General features: G+C 42.8%; 1 protein-coding gene across 1 annotated transcript in view; it reads left to right on the top strand.

The window, feature by feature from the left end:
• Window positions 1-14,280, top strand: part of LOC112218884 (transmembrane protein 263) — a 64,612-nt gene extending 50,332 nt beyond the window's left edge. Inside the window, exon 3 of the mRNA XM_024380111.2 lies at window positions 10,384-14,280. Within this exon, the coding sequence (XP_024235879.1) occupies window positions 10,384-10,664 (281 nt within the window). The 3' untranslated portion in view covers window positions 10,665-14,280. The remainder of the gene's footprint in view (window positions 1-10,383) is intronic.
• Window positions 14,281-21,979: the final 7,699 nt, after the last annotated feature.

The raw sequence follows: 21,979 nt of genomic DNA, 5'->3' as shown, positions 1-21,979 counted from the left end.
GAGAATGCTATTCATTGACTACAGCACAGCGTTCAACACCATAGTACCCTCAAAGCTCATCACTAAGCTAAGGATCCTGGGACTAAACATCTCCCTCTGCAACTGGATCCTGGACTTCCTGATGGGCCGTCCCCAGGTGGTGATGGAAGATAGCAACACATCTGCCACGCTGATCCTCAACACTGGAGCTTCCCAGGGGAGTGTGCTCATTCCCCTCCTTTACTCCCTGTTCACCCATGACTGAATGGCCAGGCACAACTCAAACACCATCATTAAGTTTGCAGACGACGCAACAGTGGTAGGCCGGATCACCGACAACAACAAGACAGCCTATAGGGAGGAGGTCAGAGACCTGGCCGGGTGGTGCCAGAATAACAACCTATCCCTCAACGTAACCAAGACTAAGGAGATGATTGTGGACTACAGGAAAAGGAGGACCAAGCATGAGCACGCCCCCATTCTCATCGACGGGGCTGTAGTGGAGCAGGTTGAGAGCTTCAAGTTCCTTGGTGTCCATATCACCAACAAACTTGAATGGTCCAAACACAGCAAGACAGTCGTGAAGGGGGCACGACAAAGCCTATTCCCCCTCAGGAAACTATAAAGACTTGGCATGGGTCCTGAGATCCTCAAAAAGTTCTACAGCTGCAGCATCGAGAGCATCCTGACGGGTTGCATCACTGCCTGGTATGGCAATTGCTCGGCCTCCGACGCAAGGCACTACAGAGCGTAGTGTGTATGGCCCAGTACATCACTGGGGCTAAGCAGCCTGCCATCCAGGACCTCTACACCAGGCTGTGTCAGAGGAAGGCCCTAAAAATTGTCAAAGACCACAGCCACCCCAGTCAAGCGGGACCGGAGTGCCAAGTCTTGGACAAAAAGGCTTCCCAACAGTTTTTACCCCCAAGCCATAAGACTCCTGAACAGGTAATCAAATGGCTACCCTACTCAAATCGCTACTGCTACTCTCTGTTCATCATATATGCATAGTCACTTAACCATATCTACATGTATATACTACCTCAATCAGCCTTACTAACCGGTGTCTGTATGTAGCCTCTCTACTTTTATAGCCTCGCCACTGTTATTTTTCACTGTCTTTTTACTGTTGTTTTTATTTCTGTACTTACCTATTGTTCATCTAATACCTTTTTTTGCACTAGAGCCTGTAAGTAAGCATTTCACTGTAAGGTCTACCTACACCTGTTGTATTTGGCACACGTAACAAATAAACTTGATTTGAAATGCCCTTCGTTTGAAGATGTGATAAGGGATTAGGTGTTTTCCCATCTCTTTAGGTATCATACTCTAATTCCACTGATTTCAAAACTCGATCCCCCAGAAAGTGGAGAGCAACACTTATGCAGCTCCAATACACAATAAAAAAAAATTAAATCAGCGTTCGACAGGATTACCAACACAGACTGACCGGCTCAAATAGACAAAAGCCTTTTATATGGCAGACCAACCCGAACTCATCTCTCGGCATGCCCAGCCCACTCATCTCAGCCAATCATGGCTAGTGGGAAGGTTGTCTTTTCATGTGGCTTAATGAACAAGGCTAGCAATTTAATCATTTTATTCATATTTATAGATGGTATATAAATTTGTTATTAAGGCACATGCAAGTTCACATGTTCTTTATGTTCAAACTGCTCTCCTGTGATTTCGTGACTTGTGACATATGCTTCCTGAATCGGGTCAGGGGTCTTACAGGAGGCGTGTATAGGTCTAAAAATGGCCTAAAATGGCCACCTTCATGATTTTCACAAAAATGGTTTGTGATACAAATGTAAAGAGCATATCAAATGTCTTTCCTCTCAATTAGCTTTCTATGTGAGAATTGCCAGAACAAATACCAAAAATATTTTCAGGCTACGCTATATCAGATGGCATGTTGTTTATCTTTTTTTCCTGTTTTCTCCTTCCGCTAAGACACTGAGGTGGTGGTGGTAGTCTCGACTGCTCTCCTTGTTTATATAGACCTGTGGTTTGTCTTTACCCTGAGACCTTCCTGCCTGTCTCCATTCAATCTAAGGGAGAGGTTCAGCTCTTATTCCCCTCTTTGCACCTTGTCCCAAATACTCTGAGGTATCGATTGAGAGAACAGTATGGTATTGATATCATTCTCTAGTTCCCAACCTGTGTGCAATGCAGAATAGTTTGATCACTAATCTGTGTTGAAGAAATAGGAAAAATCGAATCTACCAAAATACTTTATTGTGCGTGTGTGTGTGTGCGTGCCTGTGTGTGTGTGCTTACCTGTGTGTGTGTGCGTGCCTGTGTGCGTGCGTGTGTGTGCGTGCCTGTGTGTGCGCGTGTGTGTGTGTGTGCGTGTGTGCGTGTGTGTGTGTGTGTGTGCCTGTGTGTGTGCGTGCCTGTGTGTGCGTGTGTGTGTGTGTGTGTGTGTGTGTGTGTGTGTGTGTGTGTGTGTGTGTGTGTGTGTGTGTGTGTGTGCCTGTGTGTGTGTGTGGAGGACTCTGGCTGATCTGATGATTTTATTATGGACCGGTCAAGTGTGAAGTCACACTTTCCTAAACACAAGGATATTAAAGGTTTAGAGAGGCTAGCTGTATTTCACACAAAGCTCTCAAATAAATAAACACAGAAAAGTCCTGGTTAAATGTAGAATCCTTAGTTAGAATCCTTAAACAATAACAAAGAGGACACCCCGCCCCTGTTTAGGTAAAAAGCTGAGGGATGAGCCTGGAGAAATTCAACCACTCTCAAATTCATAAACTATGGATGCGAGGACTGACCTTCCACGATATCCAAATTATAGTTGTAATCATGTTTTGAGGCTCTGCCGTTATTGTTTATATTGACATTGTTTACAAACAAGTAAAATATTCTTATATTTGGGGTTCTGTTGAACTAAGCTCATGAGGCAAGTTATATTCATCAACAATCAATGGGTATATATCATTCAGTCCAAAAAAATGTATGTAGTAACTAAGGATTCTAGCTTTATTTAACTTGTTAAGCTACAATGCAGGCCTAGGATGAATACCATCTGCTGTCGGTATATATCCAAAAACATAAGTTGGCAAGACGACACTAAAGATCTGCTAGAGAAATGTTACAGTAGGTAGATTTGATTTTGATTGGATTAGGATCTCTTTTAGTCCCCATTTGGACTAATCTTCTAAGAGTCCTTAACATTAAAATACAATTTATAATACAAACACACTTTCACATATAACACACTATTACAAACATACATAATACACTAGCATAATGACCCAATAAATACTCATTCTAAAAAATATTGATTCTTCATCTACTATAGTCCCACAACATTTCTATATACTATATTTAAATTGTTTTTAAATAATGTTTAAACTTATATATTGAAAGGTTTCTAGTTTGCTCAGTTAATTTATTCCATTTCTTTATTGCTCTAAATCGAAATGTTCTTTTGCCCATTTCTTTTTTCTGTCTGGATAACGCATAGATGGTGGACAATCTATTCCTAGTATTTGTCTGTTATAGCAGCGTGGAGCTCTTGGTTGTGTAATCAGTATTCCCATTAAGATGTTATGAGGTAGTTACTATGCAGGAGGAGAAGGAATGGTCTGAGTGAGAATCTGTATATTGTACAGGAGAGGTATCCTGGGTTTCTGATTCACCAGGGTCCACTGTAAAACACACAGACGCATGCAGACACACACAGAGTAGAGGAGAGAGATGATGCCATGGCAGCAGAAGCAGCAGCTCCCAGCTGCAGTTCACATTAAAGCTAGTCTCTAATTGTGTGTGTGTGTGTGTGTGTGTGTGTGTGTGTGTGTGTGTGTGTGTGTGTGTGTGTGTGTGTGTGTGTGTGTGTGTGTGTGTGTGTGTGCGCGTGTGCGTGTGTGTGTGTGTGTGTGTCAGTCTCTAATAGACCGTCTGGACTCAGTGAGTCGCCACACTGCAGTATCTGGATTCTCTTCCTCCTTGGGTCGCTTCCCAAATGGTACCCTAGTTTCTATATAGTGGACTACTTTTGAGCAGAGCCTATGAGGACTATGGTCAATATTAGCACACTGTAAAGGGAATAGGGTTTCATTTGGGATGTAACCTCATCCCCTCAAACTCAGCAGAGGCTGAATTAGCCTGCAGGCTGCTAAAGCTTCCTCCCCTGGTAGAATTGAACTAGCCTACCATACAGGTATGATACCCTCAACAGGTTGATTGGCTGGTCCCTAATATCAGGAAATTCCCTATGTAGTGCGCTACTTTTGAGTAGAGCACTGGTCAAAAGCAGTGCACTACATAGGGAATAGGGTGCGATTTTGGACACAGGCATTATCTTTGTTTTTGGGATTATTATTTATGGCAATCATTACGGCAGGCATACCTTACCTCTGCAATTTACTGGCCTCTTGAGAGAGATTCCTCACTAAGAAGAGACAAGGGTTTCATCCCAAATGGCACCTTATTCCCTATATAGTGCACTACCTTAGACAAAAGTAGTACATTAAATAGTGAATAGAGAATAATTTGGGACGCAGACAAGGATGGTTTTAAAGGTTGTTCCAAAACACAGACGGTGAGGGACTATTTGGCTCCATCAGAATCTGGGTTTATTATCGGCCCGTGACATTAGTTTGTATGGACCAATCAGAAGCAGAGAACATGGTGTATATGGTGTTTCACATGCTCACTGCAGAGGATGCAAAGAAAGGCTGCTGTTTAGAGACTAAATGAATGTCAAAAGGTAGATTTCTATACCCTATGTAATTTATACATTTACATATCATTAATCATTCGATTGTTTTCTACATTATTATAGCCTTAATAGACTTGTACTTGACAGTGTTGATGAAATAAGAATGTTAATTTGCTGTGACCGTAAAGGCCTGAATAGTGGAGTGCTGCAGAAATGGTTTTCCTTCTCGAAGGTTCTCCATCTCCACAGAGGAACTCTAGAGCGCTGTCAGAGTGACCGTCGGGTTCTTGATCACCTCCCTGACCAACGCCCTTCTCCCCCGATCGCTCAGTTTAGCCGGCGGGCCAGCTCTAGGAAGAGTCTTGGTGGTGCCAAACTTCTTCCATTTAAGAATGATGGAGGCCACTGTGTTCTTGGGGACCTTCAATGCTGCAGACATTTGTTGGTACGCTTCCCCAGATCTGTGCCTCGACACAATCCTGTCTCTGAGCTCTACGGACAATTCCTTCGACCTTGTGGCTTTGTTTTTGCTCTGACATGCACTGTCAACTGTGGGACCTCATATAGACAGGTGTGTGCCTTTTCAAATCTTGTCCAATCAATTAAATTTACCACAGGTGAACTCCAATCAAGTTGCAGAAACATCTCAAGGATGATCAATGGAAACAGGATTCACCTGAGCTCAACTTCGAGTATCATAGCAAAGGGTCTGAATATTTATTTAGATAAGGTATTTCTGTTTTTTTTTTAATACATTTCCAAAAAATTCTAAAAACCTGTTTTCGCATTGTCATTATTGGGCATTATGTGTAGATGGCTGAGAATTTTTTCATTTTTTATATCCATTTTAGAATAAGACTGTAACGTAACAAAATGTGGAAAAAGTCAAGGTATCTGAATACTGCCTTCTTAAAACCTTTAGGCCCCAAACCACTGATGCGTGTTCCTACAGACCAACATCAGGCTAATCAGGCTAATGTTTTGGGAGTTTGTTCCTACTTCCTACAGACCAAAATCAGGCTAATGCTTTGAGAGTTTGTTCCCAACAATGCTTTGGGAGTATGTTCCCAACAATGCTTTGGGAGTTTGTTCCCAACAATGTTTTGGGAGTTTGTCGTACATACGAAGACGTTCCAGAATGTGTCATTTGTGTTGTCTGAAGCCCTGTTTAGAGCCATAGTCATATTAGATATTAATAGACATGACAACAGCAGTGTGTTAATGTTTTGTGTTTGATGGCAACATGATGTACGTCTCCAGAGGATTCATACAGAATTCCTTGTACTCTGTAGATGTAGCACGTTATGGTGTTGCTTAGGAGGTGTAAGGTTGTGACATTCTACTATTTGTATTTGTATTTATTATAGATCCCCATTAGTTCCTGCCAAGGCAGCAGCAACTCTTCCTGGGGTTTATTATGGATCCCCATTAGTTCCTGCCAAGGCAGCAGCAACTCTTCCTGGGGTTTATTATGGATCCCCATTAGTTCCTGCCAAGGCAGCAGCAACTCTTCCTGGGGTTTATTATGGATCCCCATTAGTTCCTGCCAAGGCAGCAGCAACTCTTCCTGGGGTTTATTATGGATCCCCATTAGTTCCTGCCAAGGCAGCAGCAACTCTTCCTGGGGTTTATTATGGATCCCCATTAGTTCCTGCCAAGGCAGCAGCAACTCTTCCTGGGGTTTATTATGGATCCCCATTAGTTCCTGCCTAGGCAGCAGCAACTCTTCCTGGGGTTTATTATGGATCCCCATTTGTTCCTGCCAAGGCAGCAGCAACTCTTCCTGGGGTTTATTATGGATCCCCATTTGTTCCTGCCAAGGCAGCAGCAACTCTTCCTGGGGTTTATTATGGATCCCCATTAGTTCCTGCCAAGGCAGCAGCAACTCTTCCTGGGGTTTATTATGTATCCCCATTAGTTTCTGCCAAGGCAGCAGTTACACTTCCCAGAGTCCAGCAACATTAAGGCAGTTATATACAATTTAACTTATTACATTTCATAACATTTTTCACAACACTTTGTTTTCCCTCAGGCCACTACTCTACTACCACGTATCTGCAATGCAAAATCCATGTGTACGTGTGTATGCGTGTGTCTGTGCCTGAGTGTGTGTCTCTTCACGGTCCCCGCTGTTCCATAAGGTGTATTTTCATCAGTTCTTCCTATATACACTATAGCTCACAGCTCAGGGATGAGATGGTACTGAGTGTTAGTGACAGTTGGTGTTGGTGTCTTGTCCTCCAGCATTGTTCATGAGAAGCCTCTGTTTGAGGGTTGACAGCAAAAAAGAGACCTAGGGCACACTTCCCAAATGGCACCCTATTTCCTATATAGTGTGCTACTTTTAACCAGGGCCCTTTGCGGTGCAGACCTACCCTCTGCTGTGGCTATGAATACAGGTCTACTACAGATCTACCACCATTCAGAGCCGCAGGTTGACGTGGTAAAGATGGTGACAGTGTGTAGGAGGTGCTGTATGGATGTGCTTCTTTCAGCCACAGATAAAGATGTCTAAAATAGCATAATGGTAACAGCCCTGCCAACCCACTTGTATTTGTTTATTTGTATGATTATTTTTACCTTGACATGGAGTCATACTGAGACCAAGGTCTCTTTTATAGATGAGCCCTGTATCAAACATACACATCAATATACACTATATGGGTGGCATGTGGCCTAGTGGTTAAGAGGTTATTGTAAATTGATGTGTGTAGGGAAGGGAGATATTTCGTCAGTTGCACAACTGAACACATTCAACTGACATTCATCTTCGCAATTAACCTCTTTATCAGAGAGGTGCAGGGGGCTGCCTTAATCCACGTCCACAGTATCGGCGCCCGGGGAGCAGTTGTTGTTCTGGGGTTAACTGCCTTGCTTAAGGGCAGAATGGCAGTTTGTTCCAACTTGCCGGCTCTGGGATTCGAACCAGTGAGCAGTCGGTTACTGGCCTATCACCCGTAAAGGACCTATCACCCGTAAATGACCTATCACCCGTAAAGTAAAGAACCTATCACCCGTAATAAAACGTTGTGTGCTATGATAAACTGCGTCCAGTGGCTTCAATACAGTGGCACCTGTATTCATATGAGCAATATCACCATAGTCAATAACCGTAATGAATGTTTACTGAAGGATTTGTTTTCTGCTGTTTCACAATAGGCCCTATTCCTATAAAGGAAGCCCATTTCATTCTTAACTAACTCATCAATATGTTTTCTGAAAGATAGCTGATCTTCAATCCAAACACCCATATATTTAAAGAGACAGAATTTGTTGTCGTGCCTACAAATTAATACGCAAGCTGGTTTTATATATATATATATATATATATATTTAAAAAAAAATTATGTAACCTTTATTTAAATGGGCAAGTCAGATAAGAACAAATTCTTGGCCTACCCCGGCCAAACCCTGACCTGGACGACGCTGGGCCAATTGTGCGCCGCCCTATGGGACTCCCAATCCCGGCCGGTTGTGATACAACCTGGAATCGAACCAGGGTCTGTAGTGGCGCCTCTAGCTCTGAGATGCAGTGTCTTAGACCGCTGCTCCACTCAGGAGCTGTCACAACTTCTGCCAAAGTCGGTTCCTCTCCTTGTTCGGGCGGCGCTCGGCGTCGCCGGTCTTCTAGCCATCATCAATCCACTTTTCATTTTCCATTTGTTTTGTCTTGTCTTCTCACACACCTGGTCTCAATTTCCCTCATTACATGTTGTGTATTTAACCCTCTGTTCCCACCATGTCTTTGTGCGGAAGTGTTTATTGTAAGTGCATGTTTTCTCTGGTGCGCGACGGGTTTTGTACCCATTTGTTTATTGTTCTGGTTCCGGTGGTTTTATGAATAAAACTGCTTTGTTGATCACCCAGTTTTGCTCTCCTGCACCTGACTTCCCTGCTGCCAATTACGCACTCCCTTACAGGAGCCCATTATATCTGTACTTCATGTGGATAGGAAGCTATTGAACATTTGGCCTATATTCTATTGTAGTAGGCTTATTCCAGGTGGCTATTGAATAGGAGGCCTACTGAATATTATTTGTTAAGGAGGGAGGAGGAGGAGCAGGTGGGAGGAGGAGGAGCAGGTGGGAGGAGGAGCAGGTTCTTAAGGTTTTTTTATAAAGACATTGTCAGTGTAAAAAGGGATGACATGAACAGCTCACTCTGGGTTGAGTGTCTCTCTCCCACTCACCCCTCGCTAGTTACCACAGTACATTAGTTAATACATGTTTTGTCAAGCCAAAAGGGGGTGGGAGGGGAAATGGAGCTGGAAGACATGGAAAACTGTCACCTCAATGTTCTGCTTGGATTGAGAGGGGGAAATAAACAGAACTGTGCCAAATCATGCAAAGATGTGACAGGGACTACTTTATCTGCTAGGGTGGAGTGGTATATGATTTTTGGGCTATCGGGAGATTGGGTAATGTGGCCGTAAAGGCCTTTTTACTGCACAGTGCAGTCAATGGACTAGATTCACCCAAAAATTACAATGCATTAATCAGGGAATGATAATGACTTCACTAGACATTTATTAGTGTGGTACACTTTGGAGAGTACCATTACAAGTTCAAGGACCTCTCGCTCGCTCTCTCGCTCTCTCTCTCTCGCTCTCTGTTACTCTCTCATAAAGTTTCTTTTAAAAGCTTTTTCTGTCCATATTTTATGCCACATTTTAAAGCCTTGGCCTATGACTCAGACAACCACTTTAGTGCCATTCACTTTGAAAGTCTGTCAGCTGTAAGCAGTGAAAACAACCATGGACATGCATTGTGGTTCACTACAGCCAAACGCCATACATAGACCATAAACACCATAACCCATTTTATAGGTGCCTTTATTTCCCCCAAGCTGTAGAGCGAAGTTTACACTAATAAGCTTTTTATTTTAAACAGGCTTGTATTCCACTGTGAAGGAAAACTGTCCCTATTATTAGTGACCAGGTGGTAAACCCTAGCAATTATATTGTGACTTAAATAGAAGATGCTAACAGAATGAGAGATAATAATGTGAACTCTTGAGTCATCAGCCAGGTCATGAGCAGACAAGAACGTTCTCCTCCATCCCTAGGTACATTTAACATTTGAGTCATTTAGCAGAAGCTCTTATGCAGAGCGACTTACAGGAACAATTAGGGTTGCGTGCCTAGCTCAAGGGCACATCAACAGATTTTTCACTTAGCCGGCTCGGGATTTGAAACGGCAACCTTTCGGTTACTGGCCCAATTCTCTAACCGCTGAGCTACATGCAGATATAAATATCAGATATGTGACATTAATCTTCGTATTGAGATGTTGTACTTTAGGGAGGACCACTGACTACAATAACTCCAATACATCAATCTTACATTTCCCAGCGTCCCTTTGCATCCCAAATGGCACCCTATTCCCTACATAGTGCACTACTTTTGACCAGAGCCTAATTAGGCCCAGGTCAAAAGTTGTCCACTATGTAGGGACTGAAGTGCCATTTGGGATTGATGGATTGGCGTTATTGTAGTCAGTGGTCCTGTTTGTTCCTCTGAGGGACTGGAATGTTAATCTACCGCTATAAACACCATTGAGAAATCTCATGGAAAGCTTTCATCTGGAACTTTCTTTCAGGCACCTAGACACAAATGATGAATCTATAAATAGTTTTTTTTTACGCTCTCTTTGTCTTTCTCTTGATCTCTTTCTCTCTCTCTCTCTCCCTTTCCCTGCCTCTATCTTTCTCTCTGCCACCATTCCCCCCTGCAGACGGAGAGAAGGACCACCCTAAGACCGAGGCGGGGGTCATCTGGAGGGTGACCGGCGGTCTCTTCAACATGACCAAAGGGGCGGTCGGAGCGACATGGGGAGGCGTGGCCTGGGTCGGCTGTAAGAGCTATGACATCACCAAGACGGTGGTGACCAGCGTGCCGGCCGCCGGCGTGGGATTGGTCAAGGGCAGCGTTTCCATGGTGACGGGGGGAGTGGGGGCGGTAGGGTCTGCTGTAGCCAGTAAAGTTACTCCAAAGAAAAAGGACAAGTCTGATTAGACCTAGACCCAACTACAACCGCATTGCTACAGTATAGTTTATAAATGTCTCTCTGCTGTGTTTAGGTTCCATCTGGTTACTATGGGGAACCATTCAGAGTTGAAAAAAGGCACAAGTAACTCAGATTTGCGTGTAAATCATTCGTTGACGTCAATGGGCGATTTGCACGGAAATCTGAGTTAAGGTTGCGGATCTCAAGTCAGAATACTGCCCTAATGAAGCATTACAGAGGGGGATTATGGGAATGTTGATTTGTTAGGATAGAGGAATTGACCAGAATGTTGAACTTACTGCCGAGGTACTCTTGAGAGGGATCTCATGTCTTTTTGGTTAATCTGGGTCTGGGTGGGGAAGGGCATGATAATATGAAGACAATCCACAATCCACAACAATTTGGTAGCGATTCAGCAAGGACACATCTACTCATTTCTCAAAAGCTTGAGGTTATTTAAATTCTTCCAGTTTTACTATGAAAAGGTATCTTTACATTGACAAGTATTAAAACAAAGGTACTTTACACAACTTAATTTCATCAGTTTGACATCAGTGATTGGGGAATACACACCAAACAATGTGTGTATGTGAATATGCTACAACATGAACCATGTCTACACTGTATTTCTGATCAATTTGATGTTATTTTAATGGAGAAAAAATTAGCTTTTCTTTCAAAAACAAGGACATTTCTAAGTGACCCCAAACTTTTGAACGGTAGTGTATGTGTTGTAAAATATATATGTGAAAAATAGGCATATGATTCCTATTGATGCAGAACCTTGCAGTCTTGCAGTAAATATTTTCATTGTAATGTAGGTGTTTTTAGATTAATGCTTGATGAGTTGGACATGTGGTCAACAAAGCGTGTTATTGCATAGAAACGGACAGAAGAAGTCATGGAAATGACATTTTTACGTACATGTTACATATCCCAGCAGATGTCCTGAGCTGTTTAAATAAATAAAACACCATTTCACCAACAAAGAAACACGCACATTCAAAAATATATATATTTAACCTGGCAATTCAGTTAAGAACAAATTCTTATTTACAATGACAGCCTACCCCAGCCAAACCTGGACGACGCTGGGCCAATTGTGCGCCGCCCTATGGGACTCCCATTCACGGCCGGTTGTGATACTGCCTGGAATCGAACCAGGGTCTGTAGTGACGCCTCTAGCACTGCCATGCAGTGCCTTAAACCGCTGCGCCACTCGGGAGGCCTTAAAGTTAAGAGATGGCTGAGTTATTGATAAACAGGAAATCCGTGGCCATTTAAATATTTTATAAATCCGCTCCACAATGGCCTATCAAAGACATTACTATGATGAACCTTGTTAAGTTTCAAGCATCATAGTTCATGCTTACATCTCAAATGGCACCCTATTCCCTTTATAGTGCACTACATTTGACCAGCACCCATAAGGCTGTAATCCAAAGTATTGCACTGTACAGTACAGGGAGTAATGTGCTATTTGGCACATAACCCATTTCATTCACTTATATGTACTTTACTCAAATGTATGTTTATGTTCCTTCATTTGCATTAGATCAGGGACCGCGGCCCATTCATTTCCAGAAACGGAAAAATTTATAAATAATAACGCATTTAAAAAATGTGAACTAATTTGGGGTCTCAACTTATAGTAGAATAGTAGAAGACACATGGTGCATTTTTTACATGTGCTTTTGCATCAGCAGTTTTTGTCTTAGGTCAGTCACTGACAGTCACTGAATTAGCCCATGTCAATTTACATTTTTTTAGATTTGTAAATTAGTCTATCCAGCTATCTAAACTTGTAGTAATCATGGTCAAATTACAGACTGAGGGTGCCCATGGATATTAACCAAATTTGTAGAATTGCAGGAAATTACAAATTACAAACTGCAAATCTTTCTCTCCGCCCCACAGCAAAATGAGTAGAATTGCATGGAATTAGTTATAAAATTGCTAAATGTTCTCTACTCCACATGGCAAGAAGTAGAATTGCATCAAACTTATTTTAAAAGTGCAACATTTTCTCTATATATTGTATTGTATAATTGCAGGAAATTAACAATAAAAAAGATCTATATAGATTATCTCCACTGTCAAGAGGAGGGCCACTAACAACAAAATGTAGCTCTGACTACATGTGTGGGTATGAATGTGGGTACGCAGACCCGCTAGCCACTGCAGCTTTCAGATTTGTTGTGGCCCCCACCCCCATTAAAGGTGCCCATCCCTGCATTACATTTATAAATACTGATAGATAGTTGACAGTGACATTCCCAGAGTAGGAGGGACAGTTGAAAACAAACATGCTTTTTCTTTGTATGCTTTCCAATCACTTCTAGCCTTGGTCCCAGTCTGTTGGAGTTCACAAGATGATATAAACGGATCTGGGATTAGCTAATTCACTTCCACATTGTTACGTGTAATCCTGAATTACTGTCCATTCTGATCAGAGAATAAAAGTACATGACCAATTTCTTCCCACTGGACAAATACTGGTTGAATCAACGTTGTTTCCACATTTCAACCAAATAACTCAATGTGATGACGTTATCAACACAGAAAACTGATTGGATTTGAAAAAAGTCATCAACGTAAAGGTCATTTCGTTTTTTTTTTCCCCACACGACTTTTAACCTAAATCAAATGACATCGTGAAATGTTTTGTTAATTTCACATTGAATTCACATTATTTGACAACTTGACCACATGTAAATCGAAACTAGACGTCTGACACCCAGTGTGCTGTTTGTTCTCCTTTTCGGTTTGTTTTCTTACATTGTTATTTGAACAGTAACTGTGAGGACATTTTTATTTGAAAATAAATAAAGAGAAAACAACTTGGCATGGTATTTCCACACCCTCACATTATGCATCGCATGTTTCAAGAGGTTGTTTTTCCTTCTTCCTGAACACAATATGCTGTTTATTATTATGACAAGTCTCACCTATTTTATTTTCATGCTGTTTCATCTTGTCCTGTCTTTACTGTTTTCACCGGGACACTTCTGCTAGTTAATATATGTCTTGGAGACTCTGTTACTATAAACTGGGATGGGGCCCTGGTCAAATATAGCGCACTATACACCAAGTGTACATAACATTAAGAACACCTGCCTAATTTTGATTTGCCCCCCCTTTAACCCTCAGAACTGCCTCAATTCGTTGTGGCATGGACACTCCAAGGTATCAAAAGCGTTCCACAGGGATGCTGGCCCATGTTGACTCCAATTCTTCCCACAGTTTTTAATCTTCTCAAACCGGTGTGACTGGCACCTACACCCATACCGCACTTGAATCTTTTGTCACCCTCTGAATGGCACAGATAAACAATCCATGTCTCAGTTGTCTCAAGGCTTAAAACTCCTTCTTTAATCCGTCTTCTCCTCTTCATCTACACTGATTGAAGTGGATTTAACAGGTGACATCAATAAGGGATCATAGCTTTGACCTGGATTCACCTGGTCAGTGTATGTGATGGTAAGAGCTGGTCTTCCTAATGCTTTGTACACTCAGTGTATATTGAATAGTGTGTCATTGGGGTCGCAGGTTTTTGTCTATGATAGAACTATTTTTGCAAAAACTGATGCTGTATTCTATAAATAAAGCTACTCTGTATTTTAATTGCAATTTGTTGCATTTTATTCGGTTGCTCAAAAAGTGAATACTGCTTTATGTTTCAGTCATTTAGCAGATGCTCTTATCCAGAGTGGTTACATTTCTGTACTTTATCTCCATGCTGGTCCCTCGTGGGAATCTAACCCACAACCCTGGCGTTGCAAGTGCCATGCTCTGCCAACTGAGCCACACGAGACCCCTCTGCTCTCTCTCTCTACCCTCACCCTCAGAGGAAGTTATGTGTCCAGCTGATGGGAAGGTCATTCATGGTATTCTGTATTGGAAAAACAGGACACATTTGTGAGAATATTCCAATATTAGTCTGCTTTTGCATTATGTGATAATAGTAATGGTGGTGATGCTGCCTCCTTGACTTCTCCCTCTACTCACCTACCTTCTCCTGTGGAGTCAGTTTGTGGTGTCGGTCTGATGTGGTGTCGGTCTGATGTGGTGTCGGTCTGCTATGGTGTCCGTCTCTTGTGGTGTCCGTCTGCTGTGGTGTATGTCTGTCTGCTGTGGTGTCCGTCTGTCTGCTGCGGTGTCTGTCCGTCTGTCTGCTGTGGTGTCTGTCCGTCTGTCTGCTGTGGTGTCTTGTCTGTCTGTCTGCTGTGGTGTCTGTCTGCTGTGGTGTCTTGTCTGTCTGTCTGCTGTGGTGTCCGTCTGCTGTGGTGTCTGTCTGTCTGCTGTGGTGTCTGTCTGTCTGCTGTGGTGTCTGTCTTGCTCATGTGATGTATGTCTGTCTGCTGTGGTGTCTGTCTGTCTCCTGTGGTGTCTGTCTCCTGTTGTGGCTTTCTCCTGTTTCGGCAGTCTGCTCTGGTGGCAGTATGTTGTAGTTGCTGTCTGTCTGCTGTGGTTGCTGTCTGTCTGCTGTGGTTGCTGTCTGTCTGCTGTGGTTGCTGTCTGCTGAGGTTGCTGCTGCTCTGGTGTCTGTCTCCCGTGGCGTTCGTCACCCGTGGAGTCTGTTTCCCGTGGCGTCCGTCTCCCGTGGAGTCTGTTTCCCGTGGCGTCTGCCTCCTGTGGTGTCTGTCTGTCTGAGGTGGCTGCCTGTCTGCAGTGGTGTTTGTCTCCTGTGGAGTATGTCTGCTGTGGTGGGGTGTCACGCCCTGACCAGCGATATCTCTGTTTTCTTTATATTTTGGTTAGGTCAGGGTGTGACTAGGGTGGGTACGCTAGTTTTTGTATTGTCTAGGGTTTTCTGTATGTCTAGAGTTTTTGTAGGTCTAGGTGATTTGTATGTCTATGGTGGCCAGATATGGTTCCCAATCAGAGGTAGCTGATTTATCCTTGTCTCTGATTGGGGATCATATTTAGGTAGCCATTTTCCTTTGGTGTTTATGGGATCTTGTCTATGTGTAGTTGCCTGTCAGCACTCGTTTGTATAGCTTCACGGTTCGTTTTGTTAGTTTGTTCAGTGTTCATTCTTTAAATAAATAAGAATGTACGCATACCACGCTGCGCCTTGGTCCGATCCTTATAACAAACGTGACATGGGGTGTCTGTCTGCTGTGGTGTCTGTCTGCTGTGGTGAGGTGTCTATCTACTGTGGTGGGGTGTCTATCTACTGTGGTGGGGTGTCTATCTACTGTGGTGGGGTGTCTGTCTGCTGTGGTGGGGTGTCTATCTACTGTGGTGGCTGTCTCCTGTGGTGGCTGTCTCCTGTGGTGTCTATCTACTGTGGTGTCTATCTACTGTGGTGTCTATCTACTGTGGTGGCTGTCTGCTGTGGTGTCTATCTACTGTGGTGGCTGTCTGCTGTGGTGGCTGTCTGCTGTGGTGGCTGTCTGCTGTGGTGGCTGTCTGCTGTGGTGGCTGTCTACTGTGGTGGCTGTCTGCTGTGGTGGCTGTCTGCTGTGGTGGCTGTCTGCTGTGGTGGCTGTCTGCTGTGGTGGCTGTCTGCTGTGGTGGCTGTCTGCTGTGGTGGCTGTCTACTGTGGTGGCTGTCTGCTGTGGTGGCTGTCTGCTGTGGTGGCTGTCTACTGTGGTGGCTGTCTGCTGTGGTGGCTGTCTGCTGTGGTGGCTGTCTACTGTGGTGGCTGTCTGCTGTGTACTAAGAAGAGTGATAGTAGAGGAGAGGCGAATAGAGGTTCAGGGTGGGTTGTTTTCAACTACTCCAATGGTGTGAAATAATGTACTTTCCAGTTTCTATTCCATCCGGCTGTGGATATGTGGTTGACTTCAACTTCGGTCATGCCTCTATAACCTGTTCAGTGGCATATTGCAACACAGTCAGCACCACACCTTCTATCACTGAGGATGAAACCCAGATGGCACCCTATTACCTATGGCGCCCTATTACCTATACAAAGGCCCTATTACCTATGGCACCCTATTACCTATACAAAGGCCCTATTACCTATGGTGCCCTATTACCTACACAGAGGCCTTATTTCCTATGGCACCTATTACCTATGGTGCCCTATTACCTATACAAAGGCCCTATTACCTATGGTGCCCTATTACCTATGGCGCCCTATTACCTATACAGAGGCCTTGTTACCTATGGCACCTTATTACCTACAGTATTGCGACCTATGACCTATGGCATCCTATTACATATGGTGCCCTATTACCTATACAGAGGCCCTTTACCTATGGCACCCTGTTTACCTATGGCACCCTGTTACCTTTGGCACCCTGTTACATATGGCATCCTATTACCTATGCAGAGGCCATATTACCTGTTTACCTATGGCACCCTATTACCTATGGCATCATATTACCTATGCAGAGGCCATATTATCTATGGCATCCTATTACCTATGGCATCAATATGGCCTCTGCATAGGTAATATGATGCCATAGGTAATAGGATGCCATAGATAATATGGCCTCTGCATAGGTAATATATCTATGGCATCCTATTACCTATGCAGAGACCATATTGCCTACCCTGTTTACCTATGGCACCCTGTTCCCTATGGCACCCTGTTACCTATGGCACCTATTACCTATGGCACCCTATTACCTATGCAGAGGCCCTATTACCTATGGCACCATATTTCCTATGGCGCCCTATTACCCACGGCGCCATATTACCTATACAGAGACCTTATTACCTATGGCACCCTATTACCTATGCGGAGGCCATATTTCCTGTGGCACCCTATTACCATAGCACCTTATTACCTATGTCGCCCCTATTACCTATGGCATCCTTTTACCTATGGCACCCTTTTACGTATTGAAATCTATTACTTATGGCACCCTATTACCATATTACCTATGGAACACTATTACCTATATCGCCGTATTACCTGTCGCCCTATTACCTATGGTGCCCTATTACCTATGGCGCCTTATTACCTATGGCACCTTATTACCTATGGCACCTTATTACCTATGGAAACCTATTACCTATGGTGCCGTATTACCTATGGCGCCTTATTACCTATGGCTCCCTATTACCTATGGCTCCCTATTACCTATGGCGCCTTATTACCTATGGCACCTTATTACCTATGGAAACCTATTACCTATGGAAACCTATTACCTATGGCGCCCTATTACCTATGGTGCCCTATTACCTATGGCGCCTTATTACCTATGGAAACCTATTACCTATGGCTCCCTATTGCCTATGGCACTCCTATTGTCTATGGCACCCTTTTACTTATGGGAACCCTATTACTTATGGCACCCTATTACCTATGGTGTCTTATTACATATGGTGCCCCTATTACCTATGGAGCCTTATTACCTTTGGCGCTCTATTACCTATGGAACCCTATTACCTATGGAACCCTATTACCTATGGAACCCTATTACCTATGGGATCCTATTGCCTATGGAACCCTATTAGATATGGCATCTTATTACCTATACAGAGGCCCTATTTCCTATGGCACCCTATTACCTATACAGAGGCCCTATGGGCTCTGTCATTTGGGATCTACCTGAATGTGAATTTCTCCAGCATCTCCCTCCTCTCTCCTGTGTTGTGCTGTGCACTGTACCAAATCACCACGTCAGCCAGACGACAGGTGGAGTTGGATCTCCTGGTGTTACTGTCAGCCCTCGTCTAACAGCTGTGTCTCTTACTGACATGGTTTCCATTCCTGTCCGTAGTGATGTACTCGTTATGGGATATCCCTTGTAATGGACAACATGAAATGGGCATAATCAGATCCTGCAGATATGCATACAGAACCACAGTATTCAATGCTTGCTGTCGCCCCCTCACAGCCAATCACGTTGACTTGATAGGTCTTATCAGTGCAGAAGCATTGCATAAGGTCACACTTTATCCCTATAGGTGTCAATTATGCCAATTTATAAAATGGGTGGGTCTAATCCTGATTGCTGATTGGTTATTTAAAAATAGGGAAGTGTAAGTAAACCTTGGTTTGAGATCAGTGATCAGTGTATAAAAGACCAGTGTTACTCTATACACTAGCTTTTGTTGAAGTATCAGACGTCCTTGACAATGACTTCTGTACCAGCTAGGTATGATAGGCTCCTTTTGGGCATCTCGTTTTCCTCAGGAGTCTAACAGTGACACAAAACTAAGAACAGATCTGTACTCCTGTACCTAACAACTGTACCTCTGCCAACCTACAAAGAACTGTAATAAAATCATTGTGAGAAAAGATTGTTCTCCTCCATTCATATTGTAGTACAGTTCTCTCGCTCTCTCCCTCTCTCTCTCACTCGCTCTCCCTCTCCCCCTCTCTCTGCCGCTCTCTCTTTGTCTCTCCTCCTCTCTCTCGGTCTCTCCCTCTCTCTGTCGCTCTCTCCCTCACTCTCCCTCTCGCTGTCTCTCTCCCTCTCCTCCTCACTCTCTTTGCCTCTTTCTCTGCCTCTTTCTCTCTCGCCCTCTCTCTCTCTCTCTCCCTGTCTCTTTCTCTCCCCCTCTCTCTCCGCCACTCTCTCTCCCTGTCTCTTTCTCTCCCCCTCTCTCTCTGCCACTCTCTCTCTCCCTGCATCTCTCTCTCTCTCCCTGCATCTCTCTCTCTCTACCTGTCTCTTTCTCTCCCCCTCTCTCTCTCTCTCTGCCTCTCTCTCTCTACCTGTCTCTTTCTCTCCCCCTCTCTCTCTCTCTCTGCCTACCTGTCTCTTTCTCTCCCCCTCTCTCTCCGTCTCTTTCTCTCCCCCTCTCTCTCCGCCACTCTCTCTCTCCCTGCATCTCTCTCTCTCTACCTGTCTCTTTCTCTGTCTCCTCACCTCTCTATCTGCTGTCTCTCTCTGCCTCTTAGTCATCTTGAGGAGTGGGTTTTGGTGTTTTGGCAGGAATATACACAGATAATTAGAGACATGCCTCGTTTTGTATCACAATCCAATGATAAAACTGGGGGGGACAAAAATGCCATTTCAGAATGTGGGGGGACATGTCCCCGTCCTCAGTGGAAGTTGTGCCCCTGCTCAGTATTCATATCCCAAAATAAATAAATGATTTCACAACAATACATTTTCATAGAAAGTTATCAAAAATAGATAAGATCTTGGAAAATACCTGTCTATTTGTGAAAAAATCACCCTGATTATCTCTTTATTCACATCACAGTTGACCTATTTTCTTATGGCCTTGCCTACACCTAGCGACTTGTTTTTTAAATTGCACAAGCAAAAAATATTATATTTTATTTGGAAAGGCAACTCAGACAAAATTAAACTTATTTATATAATGAATATGAATTCGGAGGGCAGAAATGATTAAATATTAAAACATTGGACCTCTCACTAAAGGCTTCAGTCATACAAAAGTTATACTTAAATCCGAACTGGTTCTCTAGCAGATTATTAATAATGTCTGACCCCATGTTCGAGAACGGCCTTTTTTCCTTTATTCAGATTACAAACGCTCACTTTCATTTTTTTAATGAAATCAACTCAAAAATATTGCTATTTTTAAAACAAACCATAGAAAGTTGGTTGCAATTTCACTTTAATCCACCAGAAAAGACAGAACAAATATTACAACAACAAATATTATGGGTAAACCCAAATATACTCATTGATAATAAAATAAAAATGGTATAATCTTTGTAAATTATATCATAAATAGGACTGGTGGAGTTATGTCACACATGCAGTTAACAAAAATAAATGGGATTGTCTGCCCTATCCAAAATTACAACTAACTAAATCTAGCATTACCACAAAAATGGAAGGAGGAGAACGTAAAGAACTTGTCTGTCGGCATTAAAGACCAAAATTGGTTATAGATAATTGTGATGAATAAAAAACGCATACCACAAATGACAGCTGTGCCGTGCAGATTGCAAAATAGTTGGGAAGAGATTTTCTATGTACCGATTCCATGGCACATGGTTTATGAACTGATACACAAAATGACGCTGGATTCAAGACGTTTTCATTTAAATTATTATACAAAATGATTGCAACCAACAGAATGTTATATATATGGGGGATTCAACCTTCCCAGCTCTGCAGATTTTGCTGTGAAGAGACAGAATCATTAGATAATTTGTTTTGGTACTGTCCATATGTAGCTTTGGTTGCAGGTTCAGGAATGGCTGAAGAATTGCAACATTTACATGGAGCTAAATCTGCAAAGAGCACTGCTGGGTGATTTAAAAAGTCATAGTCAATCGATCAATAATATAATAATACTCTTGGCAAAAAAAATGTAGCTTTAATTTACAATCTGTAGAAACATAAGAATAGAAAAGTACAGAACTTTTGTGAAACATCACAGCTCAGTGGGATATACATGGATATGGCAGCTAGAAATGAACACTGGATGGGGTTAAGAGATAGATGGGAGGGGTTGAGTGGAGCTGAAAGGTGGGACTAATAACAACAAGATAACTCAGGTAAAATATACTGTGTCCGTAAAATGTACGCTACCGTTCAAAAGTTTGGGGTCACTTAGAAATGTCCTTGTTTTTGAAAGAAAAGCACATTTTTCATCCATATAAATAACATCAAATTGATCAGACAGTGTAGACATTGGTAATGTTGTAAATGACTATTGTAGCTGGAAATGGCTGATTTTGAATGGAATATCTACATAGGCGTACAGAGGCCCATTATCAACAACCATCACCCCAACCATCTCTCCTTGTTTTTGAATAGAAGGAGCAGTGAGAGGCCCCGGTCCACAACTGAGCAAGAGGACAAGTACATTAGAGTGTCTAGTTTGAGAAACAGACGCCTCACAAGTCCTCAACTGGCAGCTTCATTAAATAGTACCCGCAAAACACCAGTCTGAACGTCAACAGTGAAGAGGCAACTCCAGGATGCTGGCCTTCAAGGCACAAATGCTGATGCTCCAGGTACTCAACTAGTCTTAAGATGGACAGTTTTATTGCTTATTTAATCAATCAGCACAACAGTTTTCAGCTGTGCGAACATAATTGCAAAAGGGTTTTCTAATGATCAATTAGTCTTTTGAAATTATAAACTTGGATTAGCTAACACAACGTGCCATTGGAACACAGGAGGGACGGTGCTGATAGTGAGCCTCTGTTCGCCTATGTAGATATTCCTTTAAAAATCAGCCGTTTCCAGCTACAATAGTCATTTACAACATTAACAATGTCTACACTGTATTTCTGATCAATATGATGTTATTTTAATGGACAAGAAAATATGATTTTCTTTCAAAAACAAGGACATTTCTAAGTGACCCCAAACCTTTGGAAGTTAGTGTATATAGGTTCAGAACTTTTGTGAAACAGCACAGTTGAAAAATATATGGCAAATAGAAATCATAACTGGATGGTCTTCAGAGATAGATGGGAGG

The sequence above is a fragment of the Oncorhynchus tshawytscha genome, linkage group LG19, assembly GCF_018296145.1.
Source record: "Oncorhynchus tshawytscha isolate Ot180627B linkage group LG19, Otsh_v2.0, whole genome shotgun sequence".
In the NCBI taxonomy this organism is placed as follows: domain Eukaryota; kingdom Metazoa; phylum Chordata; class Actinopteri; order Salmoniformes; family Salmonidae; genus Oncorhynchus; species Oncorhynchus tshawytscha.
The sequence above is the reverse complement of the archived record's forward strand: the minus strand, read 5'-3'. Positions and strand labels throughout refer to the sequence as shown.